This window comes from Schistocerca gregaria, chromosome 3 (assembly GCF_023897955.1).
Source record: "Schistocerca gregaria isolate iqSchGreg1 chromosome 3, iqSchGreg1.2, whole genome shotgun sequence".
NCBI classification, from domain to species: domain Eukaryota; kingdom Metazoa; phylum Arthropoda; class Insecta; order Orthoptera; family Acrididae; genus Schistocerca; species Schistocerca gregaria.
In genome coordinates this window covers 600,231,094-600,244,676 of record NC_064922.1, presented here as the reverse complement: position 1 = coordinate 600,244,676, position 13,583 = coordinate 600,231,094, and the positions used below count along the sequence as shown (strand labels likewise).

Genomic DNA, 13,583 nt, shown 5'->3' with positions numbered 1-13,583 from the left:
GGCTGTGATTGGGACGTCTGAGTATGTATATATCAGCTTAGAAGCTCTCGCACTGGCATTTGTCCAAGAAGAGAGAATAGAATAGGAGAGGGGACGGAAAGTCCGTAGAGGTTAACGAGGGGACCAGGTATGATGTCTTTATTCGTTTGCTCCTGCCCCCGCATGTAGGCAAAACAAAAGGAACAAAAGTAATTTATTCTCCAAAATCCACACAGTCTTTCTATGGACCTACTAATTTATCTTTTGATCCCCCTTTTAACTTCCTTCATTCCATGGGCTTGAAACAGAAGGGAGTACAAGAGTTTCTTCAATTTTTCTTCAAGGGGACTTACGCCGACTCCTTTTTATACTATAATAGATAACTATCTCGTCATTATGGCCATGTTCTCAACAAGGGTCGTTTCAGCCTGGGCCACATCAACTGTTGTTTCAAATGAATAGCTCCAATAACCATAGGTATGTCATTACATATTAATCTAAAAATTTAGACTCAAATATATACAATAATGTTGTCAGTATACCTCTTCCTTCTGGGGTTCTTGAGATGCCAGAACGAGTCTGCTTAGTGAAACTTCCTGGCACAGTAATACTATGTGCCGGACCGAGACTCGAACTCGGGACCTTTGCCTTTCGCGGGCAAGTGCTGCAGGCAGAAGTAAAGTTGTGACAACGGGGCGTGAGTCGTGCTTTGGTAGCTCAGACCGGCACAGTAGCTTAGCCCTCTGTAATAGAAACACTGAGTTAATGGAACAACAACGAACTGAAACGGGTTTCTTTCGACGTCCGCCCCGAGCAGATACAACGAACGAAAACGAACAAAATGAGACTTAAAAAAAGCCGTGTGACATTAACTAAAAGTGTAACAGCGTATAAAGAGGGTATATTATAAAAAAAAAAGAGTTGGTAGAGCACTTGCCCGCGAAAGGCAAAGATCCCGAGTTCGAGTCTAGGTTCGGCACATAGTTTTAATCTGCCAGGAAGTTTCATATCAGCGCCCACTCCGTTGCAGGGTGAAAATCTTATTCTGAGTCTGCTTAGTCTTTCATCCTTATGCCTTTGATTGTTTGACATGTAATCAGTTACACAGCTGTAAAATTTATGATTTACTGTTTTTCTTTCTTTTCAGGTAACTGTCTGGAGTCTGCATTCCGGCAATTGGTTTGTTCGTCCAGGATCACCTGATGCGGCAAATTTGGGGAAGCTATACGTAAGAATGTTCACGATACGTATTTCTGATAACTGCTCGTAAATTTTGATAACATGTGTAATATCTCATTGATTAGGACCATTCTAACTGACAGTCGCCGCCACATTCGCTGGATATAAGTCTGGAGGGGACTTGCTGAGCACAGCACCTTACTGTCCACCTACAAGCAGCTCTGAACCAGGACCCGAAATAATGTACAGTTCTCGAGTTACCGCCCGAGCGAATTCTTAAAAATGCCGCGACGTTTCGATGAGTGTCACTCCTATCATCTCATGTTATAAGCCGATTTCTATGTGCCACAGACCAGGAAAAAATTGAAGCCACCACTAGAGAACAATTATCACATGATAATGGGAGTTACATCATAACTGCGCTGCATTTTGACGACGTAACGCAGTTTAGTGGCAGAGAAAGAAAACGAGATCACACGAAGCCGAGATTTCTCCCGTAACTTACAGTTCAAATATCCTCAGAAGGATGAATAACTCTATTCCAGTCCGCACATCGAGCTAGGATCGCTTGCAGTTGCGTTGCGAGTACTGAATCGCGGTTTACAGACGGAGTTAGCCTTTTTTAGTGCTCTGATAAGGACGCTGAATCGACACATTTAGGGTCTGATGATTGTACTCTAATGTCGGTTGCATTTTTATGTAAAACATGTTCGCCTGGTCTGTGACTCCGAAAAAATGCTATAGCAACATTTATGTAGGACGTCGGTGCTGAGTCGTCACCGATCTTACTTCCGGTATTCTGTTCAGGATCATCAGCCATGTAACATCTACTACAGGGTAAAGGCCGTTTCTAGGTGTTTTCATGTGCAACGGTCTCCATCCACACACATGTAAGTTGTTCCTACATGTTTCCTGAAGTCACAGATTGAGTTTCTATTTAGTTAAAGTCTCAGACATTTATTATTTCTTTAAATCCAAAAAACACCATTCTCGGTTCATTCCTGTTTGACTATATGTATCTCCCACTTCCCATCATTTTTATACCAGTCACAATTACCCCCGCCCCTTAATTTCAATCTGTTTGTTTTTCTGCTTCTCTCTTTAGTCCACAACAGATTAGCACTTTGGTTTGTATTACTTTCCACATTAAATTTTCCGTGACAGTCGGTCATAAGTGAAGACTAGAAACTGTAAACATTCCTTTTATCACAACAGCAGTTTAGCCTAGAATATGTTATTTAGTTTACCAAAAGCTCTCCATAGACCTTTTACTTCTCTCCTTATTTGTTTGAAGCTAACCAATCATGATCTTCAGCTGAAAAGATTTAAATATTCACGAACAACGTCAGTGCTTTAATGGTTATTTCCTTTTTTCTTTTTAGTGTAACAAATATAAATTATTATAGTGTCACTATACTAAATTTTTAGTCTTACTTTCAAGCCATAACTTATTACTGTCTGCAATTTTATGATGAAAAGTATCAGCGATCAATGGTGGTTCAAATATATTCTGTTAACACAAATTCATTCTTTAATTTTTCTGTTTAAAGACCTGTAGAGAATTGTTCACATTCTCACACCTAATCACAATCCAAATTATTGGAATGGTTTCGATGAATTACAACACTTACAAGGAGTGAATGGGCAAATATCCTTTAGGAAAATTACAAATGTAATTTGTGGACAGTTGGGAATGTCGTTCTCACGGGAGGCATGCAAGGAATAAGACGTTGCAGTCGCATTATCATCTGTGGCCTCGGTGGCTGAGATGGATTGCCGGTACGGTAGCTCAGCGTGTTCGGTTAGAGGATTAGCTGCCCTCTGTAATAAAAAAACTGAGTTAATGGATCAGCTACGAACTAAAATAGGTGCCTTGCTACGTCCACCTCGAGCAGATGAAACGAACAAAACGCGATTACAACAAAAAAAGAGAAAATAGATGGATATAACGTCTTACCTGTAACTAAGAGAACCCGAGTTCGAGTCCGGGTCGGGGCACGTATTTTTAGCTGTCCCTATTCAGGTATATCAACAATACCTGTTGGCAGCTGAGTATTTCGATTAATTATCATTGCTTACAAGGAGATCACCAAGCAACTGCATTTCGATAGACGTCTGAAATATTCTCGGGAAAATCGAATTTGAAGTTTCCCAAAGAACATTAATTCACGAAAAGTAAATTAATTTTTTAAAATGGAGCGTGTTGCTCACTCAATAGCATTGGAGAATGGTAAGTGGGTGACCAGTCATTTGATCGTTCGTGTCTAGCTGTGATTCTTTTTTGTTTAATTTGTTCGGTCACTTCGAATACCTACATCAACAAGAAATTCCTCAAATACAACCTAATGAACAAACATAGAATCATAATTTTTATGGAAAATTCTCACCTTCTTGTTTCTAATTACGCATCACATGCATCGGAAGTATAAATTCTTATTGTTATCAATACTTTAAAAAATATTGATTACAAAGGTTGAAGTTAAGATATGAGTACGAATTTATTTAAAGTCTTATATAAAATATAATTGTTCACTAACTTATATTTTCAATCGAATTTAAAATTTTGAATGCAATACTTGACTTCATCTGACAACTTCGCATTCAATATGTGAACCTATGAGGCAGTTCTCCTTATATTGTTTTTAATTTGAGGAAGGTTGGAAAATTTTAAAAACAGTTTACCACTACTACTTTCATTGTTATTTAAAGCTTCCCTAATTCAGTTAAATACATTTTAGTGAGTATTTTATTAGTTATTTCCGATATAATGTCGGTTTTGCAAATGAACCTGATGCGCAGAAGCGATCAGAGAAACCAATGAGAAATTTGTGAGGAAGCTAGAAGAAATAAAAAAAATAAAACTTTTGACAAAATATAATCCAATGTGGAACGTAAGTAATCATTCTACGCCAGCAGAATCAGAATCTTTTCTGAGCTAAGTGCTCTTCCGCTAAGCGGACTTGCTGCTGGTTGCCACCAATTATTTTCCTCAGTTCGGTCTTGAATTTGTTCCAGTTATAGAGCTTGTCTTCGTTCCTTTCGGACACCTGATGGGCTGTTTCCTCCAAGTAAAGGAATACATCTCTCAAACACATAATATCATCTTACCTGTTGTATGACTCCGTCGAGTTATTTCACCCATTTCGTCGGTCCGTGATAATGCCTGGTATGCAACTGACTTACCACTTTTTGGAATCCATTTGTCTTCTAAATATAGGGCCTTTGTGACTGATTACTGCTTGTACTCCGGTTCCTGGCCGTGTACACGACGGCTCTTACATTGGCTGATGGAAGTCACAGCGCTGTAACTGTATTGAAGTAACCGTTATCTCCATCTAACAATGTCATGTCTACCCTACAATCAAGTCCACATCTGAATTTCAATTCTTAGTGCTGATGGGCAGGCAGGAGTATTACTGACACCATCGAAAAGCCAGAGCAGAACTGATCTCCTTGATGGAGTCCTATTTATTATTTATACATACGTGAAATATGCCCGAAAGCTAATATTTATGAAGCCCACGAACATTCCAGTCATAAAAACGTTACAAACATAAGGTGTTTTGAAAACCTTCCAGAAGTGAGAGATACGAAGTAACAAATGACTGTTGGTGGTTTGGGTTTGAACCAACGACTTGTAACACTCCAGGCGGTAGAGCTAATCACCACACCACACTGACGGCACTCCAACCTATGACACCATGGCGATTTCTAGCCTGAGACCTCATTCAGTTACCTATTTCCTGCTATCAAGAAGCCTCATAGAAGCTGTAGCAGCCACATACACATTCTTAAGTATACTCACATAGTCTGAATCAAGAAGTCTCATAGAAGCTGTAGCAGTCAAATACACATAGACTGAATCATTGTTATGCACGGAGCCTAGATGACGAGGGTGATCGACGGCTGTGGTGGTTTGTCGGGAAGATAACATGCAACGGACGAGCAACTCACCACCCAGATGAACCAATGGAGTACGAACAGTGTCTCCTCAACGACCGTTCAGTGAACTTTGCTGCTTATGGGCCTTCGCAGCAGGCCTGTGGTACGAGTGAGCGTTGCCCGGAAGTCAGGGACCGCATTTCTTTTTGTCAACTGAGAACAGTACTATGAATCCGAAACGTTACCCATTGCATCACTTTCTGGGCAACCCTCGTAGATGCACCCAAGTTGAATGTTGACGAAACTGTCGCACATCTTTATATTGCATCTTAACGATCTCTGTTTAAAGTCAATAATTGCTATAAGTTTTTCCATTACTCCTATAACTTCATTCAAACTCAGTACCTATACAGGTAAGAATTCAACCCCCCCCCCCCCCCCCCCGCCATCCTTCCGAGAATACAGTTGTACATGTTCAGTTCATATGCCTCTTAATGTCCTTACTACATCGACATACATATTTCGCATGGAGGAGGGTACTACTGTTACAACCTGGTACCGGGCCACCCAACTCTGAAGAAATAAAGATGTTGTGAAGTGTTCTCGTTGTCATTTTCTCCATATCTTCGTGATGAGTATGATGTGAGCACTCAGATGACAACAGCCGTGTACGCAGAGCTGCGCACGCACTCACAGTATGTCCATGGTGTGACAAAGACTCAGGTTACCTGGCGCACATCCACTGGTCTGCTACACCGTCCGATGCTAGTTCCATCAGATAATATCTGGAACCATTTGGAACGGCGCTTCAAATGTAGGAGTAATCATTTCCACAATTTGGTAGCTCGCCTGGACAGAATCACCAGTTAGTGGCTACACCTGGATATTCTCGTTGTTGTTGTTGTAGCCTTCATCCAAAGACTGGTTTGATGCTACTCTATCCCGTGCAAGCCCCTTCATCTTCGAGTAACTACTGTAACCTACATCCTTCTGAATATGTATAGTGTATTTATCCCTTGGTCTCCTTCTACGATTTTTACCCTCCACACTTCCCTCCAGTACCTAATTGGTGATCCCTTGCTGAAACAGAACGTGTCCTACCAACTGGTCCCTTCTTCTAGTCAAGTTGTGCCACAAATTCCTCTTCTCGCCAATTCTATTCAGCACCTCCTCATTAGTTACGTGATCTCCCCATCTAATCTTCAGCATTCTTCTGTAGCAACACGTTTCAAAAGCTTACATTCTCTTCTTGTCTAAACTGTTTATCGTCCATATTTCACATCCATCCGTGGCTACACTCCATGCAAACACTTTCAGAAAGACGTCCTGATACTTAAAGCTATACTCGATGTTAAAAAATTTCTCTTCTTCAGAAACACCTTTCTTGCCATCATCAGTCTTCATTTTATATCCTGTCTACTTCGACCTTCCTTAGTTATTTTGCTGATCAAATAGCAAAATTCATCTACTACTTTAAGTGTCTCATTTCCTAATCGAGGCGGTGTCACACGATTGTAGCGTGATGTCCAATGTGGCGGGCTTCTTTTCATGCAGTGTGCTTGAAACAAGCAGACGAGGGTACCATACTGAATCCAGTGGGATACCATTCGTTACTTTTCCTTATTCTCAATACTTTTCTCTACGTCCAGCGGTACATGTTAGCCAGTACAACCCATTATATTATTATTTATTTTGTAATATTTCATTCAAAATAAATAGCCTGCACCATCATTAATTTCATATATTTTATTTCGTTGGTGAGTGTTGCGATGTGCACAATTAAATGCGTCGCTAACATTTTGATCTACACACTGCACTCAGTTTTATCGTACAGATAAAAAATTAAGAACTTGTGACCTTCCTATGATTCAGTCAAGTAAGTGTATAAATCTGATTATCAGATAAGCAAAGGTTTTGAAATCAAATTGTGATGTGCTTGGTAAATAAATGCCGTGTGGCTAGGGCCTCCCATAGAGTAGACCGTTCGCCAGGTGCAAGTCTTTCCAGTTGACCCCACTTCGGCGACTTGCGTGTCGAGGGGGATGAAATGATGATGATGATAGGACAACACTACACCCAGTCCCTGAGCGGAGAAAATCTTCGACGCCGACCGGGAATCGAACCCGGGCCCTTAGGATTGACATTCTGTCACGCTGACCACACAGCTACTAGGGGCGGACATGTACTGGGTGAAGGACATAATACAACCGAAACTTAAGCATAATGAACAGTGGATGTTGTTGGTGAATGGCCGTAGGATGATACAATATGTCATACACAGAATTTGTAAATGATGTGGTGAGTGGCAGCTTGGTCAAACAGTAGAAAAATGTAAGTCATTGCGTATAAGTAGAAAAACAACCACGCAACGTTCGAATACAGCATCAGTAGTGTGCCGCTTGACAGAGTCATATCGATTAAATACTAGGCGTAGCGTTGCTAAGCAGTCGAAAATGTAATGAGCACGCCATTTTGGTAGGAGAGGAGGTGGATGTTTGACTCTATTTCATTGGGAGAATTTTTGGTGAGTGTACAGAACGCTAGTGGGATAAAATAGTGAGTATTGCTCGACTATTTCGTATTCCAACAACATCAGATTAACGGAAGACATGGAAGCAGTTCAGAGACGTACTGCTAGATTTATTACCAGTACGTTTGATCAGCACGTGCTTTCTGAACTCAAATAGGAATCCACGGAGGGAAGATCCACGCACTTTTCGCGGGCGCTATTGCGAATACTTAGAGGAACGGCATTTGAGGCTAACTGCAGAACGGTTCTACTGCCGGTGACGTACAATTCGTGTTAGGGCGAGGAAGATGAAATTAGAGAGACCACGGTTGCTATGAAGGAATACAGTCAATCGTTTGTCATTCTTTCTAACTTCGAGTGATTATCATCGTTGGGAGTGAACTTCATGCGGTCCATCCCCAAGTGTTCCTATATTTCTCCTACCTGCAATGTCTAAGATTTTGTCTCTCTCGCTGATGAAAGTGACGCTCGGTCGTAAATTCTTGAACATGTGGTGATGTAACTGTGAAACTCGTCAGGAATATTATTATTTCGTTTACTAAAGACCGTCTGACTTTAATTCAAATGGGGTGCTGTCTATTTCGCACTTTATTTCTTCGCACATCAGTGTTAAATTTACATAAGAGGTATTACAAAACAAGCAGTGACGGACACTCTCCAATGACGGTAATTATAAACACCGTTGCCCATCTCTGCGACCACACTCAGCTTTGGCCCGCGTTCAACAGCCAGTTTATACATTGAGTCACGGAGAATGAAGTAATTAAACAATAGTTGGCTACGGCCGTAAGACTCGTGATACTTTGGCCTTCGCAACTCGTCAATTTATTAAAGCAATACTTCTCAATGACTGGCCCTAGCCATAATCGACAAGCCCGACAACGAATCACCTCCAGCAACGACACAGGAATTGACGCCTCAGAATTGTCAACCTGTCATCGGCGAGGGGTTTCCACGCTACCAAATAAGAGTCTGCTTCTCTCAGTCAATTATAAGCAACTATGCTGTTATCAGGCGAATTGTGACGCCGTAACCCACGACAAAGACACCTTGAACTGATTCTAATTTGACACAAATATTATAAGATGGTGGCAGATAATGCTGAAGTAAATATAATCTTGGCTTGGGCAATCTGTGGTGACTGCGAGCCTGATTCACATACCTACCTTAGATGGTGGTCCTCCAGGGGGCGTGACGCAACAGCCGTGCACCTACCCCATAAAGTGAAACCTGTAACATGTGTGACTGTAATGTGTAAGGCGTAACACATCGAATGATGGCACACTTTTCCCGACGTATTACACCAAGACATTGTGCCTCAAAACACGAGTTTTTGACATTACATTCACTTTATGCTCACCCCACCTTCAGACACTTACATTTACGTACTCGCCATGAACACTGTGTCTTTACTTATGACGTTCTGTTCTAAGATATTTGTTGCAAAATTCTCCAGGGCCAAGAGTAAATAAACAATGCTAATGCCATGTAAATAAATATAAACGTCTGTAGATGGGGCACCAGGCAATTTGAAATGACATCATGGAAAAATAAATGCCTACAAAAGCAACTGATTACAACTATTTTATTATAAATTACCTCCTGATTCAACGTCCAGTGCAAGCACGTCCCTTCACAGTGATCCCTCAAAAATTGGTTTAGGCAGGTCTGCAATTAGTGACAGCAGCAATTTCTGACGGGTTTCAAACCAGGTGTCACTGACAAAGGCCGACACCCTTCCCTGGATCCCCGTCCATTACGATCTTGTGACCATCATCGTTCTCAGGTCGTGTACATATCTACGAGTTGTTCACCATTTATTCCACTCACATGGACAGTTTGCGTTGGTACATCAACGTAGTGAATAATAAAGGTGTAAGGTGTCCGAACACTGTAGTTCCTTTCTGGCAAACGCAACAAACCGGCTTCTATATGCCACTTCACTGTCACGATTGCGTCGGTGACGGAGGGCCGTAGTACCCCTCGCTGTAGTTCTACGGGGTCTACAACTTTCCAAACCGAGCCCTGTGTTTTAGTAAAGTGGTTACTAATACTGTGTACGGCTAGCTTATGTTTCAATGACCTAACACGAGACGTACGTCAAATAAAGTTTGCAGTATTTGTAAATGTCATAGTGTTATGATTATTCTTGTTCAATAAACAGTAACAGAAGAAATTTTGGGTAATGATCTTGTAAGAATTGGTATTTCGGAAAAATGATTTATCTCTTAGTTAAAAATCGAAACATTGTATTTACTTTCATACAATAACTAGGTGATGCCGCCAACGCCTTGCTATGAATCGGTCTGTTTAAATGGAAAATAGAGAAAAGAGAAAACACGTGTCTCTAATAAGTATGGGAATCAGATGTACTTCCTAATCTCCTTCCCCCCTCCCAACGATGCCCATTTCCTCCTTCCCCTCTTTGACCAACTCCTACTCCTCTTCCTTTCTTGCCTATCACCTGGTCCTCCCTTTCTATCTTCTTCTCCTGCACCTCTCTCCATCTCCTCCTGCTCATCGTCTCTGTCCATCTTGTCCTTCCTACTTTCTACGTCCATTTGCACCCACGTCTCACTCAACCTCCTATTCCCTGTCTTACTGACATTGATCCTTGCTTAATCTTATTGCAAATTCAGATTATGTAGTAGTACTTTTATCAGAAGTCCATAAGCCATAAACAAAATTTTACTGTTTGTTAACTGTGGGTATATGGTGCTCCAGTAGAGACCTGTGAAGACGCTAGGTATTTGCATGCAATGTTGCGTCAAATTCTCAAAGAAATCATTGAAGAACTTTCGGAGGTATGTGAATGTCAAGAAACGAACTTTTTATTTATATGCATTAGAATAACACACATCATTTGTTCAGAAGCACTTAGTCAATAAATAATAGTACTCTTTGTTGTGGGTACACCCACTCAAGAAAATTTCAAATGGTGGTAAAATACTACTGAGCATTCTAAATAGATGAGTTCATCATTTTTCTAATCACACAGTTGCATATTCTGGTAATAAATAAATCAGTATCTTGAAATATTTAGCGTATTTCCGTATAGTGTGCAAGACAACCATCGGAAACGATGAGATTGTGTTCTGTCTCTAACAGTCTTATCTCGGACAGCACACTGAACGGCGACTTTACAGTTTTCCAGTGTAGCGAATCAGAATTTAAAAAATGAGGCATGTATTATCACTTCCATGTTGTATGTTTTTACATGTGTGACTGTAGCAGTTAATATTTAAATTGATAATTAAGAAGAATTGTGTTTTCATATTGTTTGTTGCAAAATATTAAAGTTTAATACCCATTACTGTGAGTTTTAATAATGGATAAATTAGGTTGGACTTCAGTTCCTGCAGATTCTATATTTCATTCAGTTCAGTATTTCATACAGTGGAAACGTCATTGATTGGCTCTTACCAAGACACAAAGGTCCTTCGAAGTCGCAAAATCTGTAATTTGCCAAATTAACATTGTATATCCTTTAAGTCAATGTACAAAATTCGATAGTTCTCTTCGGAATAGTCGGTAGTATTCGATAGATAGTTAGTGAATCGATCGCTCACTACGTATAATCTTTCTGTTTTGGTCTCTATATTGAGGCTGCTGACATACTCCAAACGTTTACTGTCTTGAACTATCAAGCGGAAGTTCTTTGGGTCGTGATGCTTGGTCGTGTTCCAGCAGTAGATGGCCACGTCATCTAGCACGGGGAAGAATAGTAGTTGTCCATTGGGATGCACCACCATTTCTCCGCTCGTCCCAGGTAACTCTCCAGGAAGGTTAAGCTGAAACAGGTACAAGAAGCCCCATCAGACAGACAAGAAATTTTGAATACGCATTGGAACTTCACTGATCTTTGGTTTATACAAGAGCAAATAGGAACAGTGCAAGTTAATATTCATTATTCTTACTAGTTGCGGCAACTGTGGGTAGATATGGTCTTAACCAATCAAAAAATTAAGGAGTTGTGGCTAGGTAAGTATTATAACAGCATCGCTCTGACTTTTGTACATAATTCCGAATTTCTTTAGTGTTACCAAGGAATCTTTAGGGCAAGTAACGTGATATTTCTGGACACACCAATTACGTTTTTCCATATTGTTTTCCTTATTTTCATATAAGTTTACTTAAAGACAGCGAATATAATCGTGCTTTCTCCTGGACCGTAGCAGTGCCCACAAGCGCAGGCGCATGCGTAGCAATCTGGCCAGAAGACAGATCTACAATCGGCTACCCGATGGAGCGCCATGTGGATGGAAAAGGTCAACAAAGTTTGAGGACACATACATATAACAAGGTGGAAAGTGTACTTCCTATTATAATGATGTTTCCTCGTATTCAGAAATCTACTAATGAGAAAATTCACACAATTATCTGAATTCGTACCTTTATGCGTGACCAGGGGATAGACATAACAATTTAACTATCACCTCAATAAAATAAAGCTTGATGCCGTTCTCGCCGAAGCAAGATCCCACTCCATCGTTCAGCCACTTTCTCAAAGCCCTTCTCAGTAGCAGGAGTCCAACTCTGGAGAAACCTCCCAGCTTATAAACGGTCCAGTCACAGTAATGTTGCCACCGCCTATACTCGACATCAACGTGCAGTACGTGTGTAACACTTGTCCAATGTAACAGAGCGCCTGACAGCCCTAATGAGATCATGTAAAATAAAATAAGATGGCCCAGCCCGTAAATAAAGTGATATTCCGTGCCGTAATTAGTTTTCTACATTTGTCTTCACTGCTACGGTGGAAGAGTGCAGCGCCAATACACCATCATTGACTTTGTGTTTATGTGTTACAGAAGCTTTTAGTGTGCTCAGATATGACTGAATGATGGAAAACGAAGCGCCAAACTGACGTCTCTGCACAGTACTAGAAATCATCACAGAAGTGGGCCTCCTGATGATCAAACACGAGCGTCTGGTAAAATGGAAAATTAATCACGCATAAGTTTTCAACACCTTGCATGACATTCTGAACACTTCACTGCTGGAGAGCATGGCTCGCCACACCCCTCTAATAAGCCAGCAGAACATAAGTAGCAGCAGTACTAGGCCAATCCAGATGACTACTATAGCTGCGTAGTCAGCATGAAGGAGACCGATGAGGAAAGCAAACAGTGGAAGCATATGGAGCCACGACTGCCAAAACAAGGCCAAGAACCAACCTCCGGGAAAGATGGTGCTTTCATGGTGTACTGTGCTGATTATGCTCCTAAGAGGCTAATGTACAGAGGAACAAGCAACGAAAGCCAAGCATCGTGAGGACCTGCGCAAGGGAGTTCTCCATAAGTCCACATCCCAGACCGCTCTGCACTGGACACATTCCAGATGGTCCTTCTTGAGGTATCAGACTTTACCTCATCGTCATACTCTCCTGTTACGTCGAGCACTGATTTATTCCTCTTTATTGGATGAGGAAACCAATGTGTGGGAGCCATGTCCCTGAATTGCCAAAATTCAAATTTATACAATCAAAGCTTCCGACGAGTCGTCCGTAGTTGAGGAAGATGTGTGCATATATAGGCGAATGTATGGGGAACAACTAGCAGAATCGTCATGTTTCATGGTGTTAGATTGACTTTATACATTGTATAATAAGAACTTCTAACCTGGAGATAGACGAGCGGCACTGGGAATAGCACAACAGACTAATTGCAAGACTTTTCTCACTGAAGAAATTCAATATCTGCTGAGGCCCAACGAAGTTACTTCTCTGTCGTTGTGTAACGCTTATAAGACAGTTACTTGTAATTCTGTAATTGATAACTTAAGCAGAATTAATTCTGCTTGGACGGTGTGGATTATAAGTAATCGGTAATATTTCAAACAGTAAACTTCCATAAAACTCAGTTTTTTTCTTATTTTCGTTTCTGGATGGTTTGATCTGTTCCGCGACGAATTACGCAGTAGCATTTACAGACTCCTTCCTCAATTATTTGTCAGATGTATTCAAACTCCGTCTTCCTCAACCGTTTTTAGTCTCTGCTGTCCCCACTGTTAC

The 13,583-nt window shown here is 40.9% G+C and overlaps 2 protein-coding genes across 2 annotated transcripts in view; one reads left to right on the top strand and one right to left on the bottom strand.

Moving 5' to 3' along the window:
* Positions 1–1,249, top strand: part of LOC126355491 (octopamine receptor Oamb-like) — an 879,391-nt gene extending 878,142 nt beyond the window's left edge. The window contains exon 3 of the mRNA XM_050005808.1: positions 1,127–1,249. Coding sequence (XP_049861765.1) covers positions 1,127–1,249 — 123 coding nt within the window. The remainder of the gene's footprint in view (positions 1–1,126) is intronic.
* A 9,669-nt stretch (positions 1,250–10,918) lies between these two features.
* LOC126353962 (protein yellow-like) overlaps positions 10,919–13,583 on the bottom strand; it is a 40,019-nt gene continuing 37,354 nt past the window's right edge. Inside the window, exon 6 of the mRNA XM_050003267.1 lies at positions 10,919–11,361. Coding sequence (XP_049859224.1) covers positions 11,041–11,361 — 321 coding nt within the window. The 3' untranslated portion in view covers positions 10,919–11,040. The remainder of the gene's footprint in view (positions 11,362–13,583) is intronic.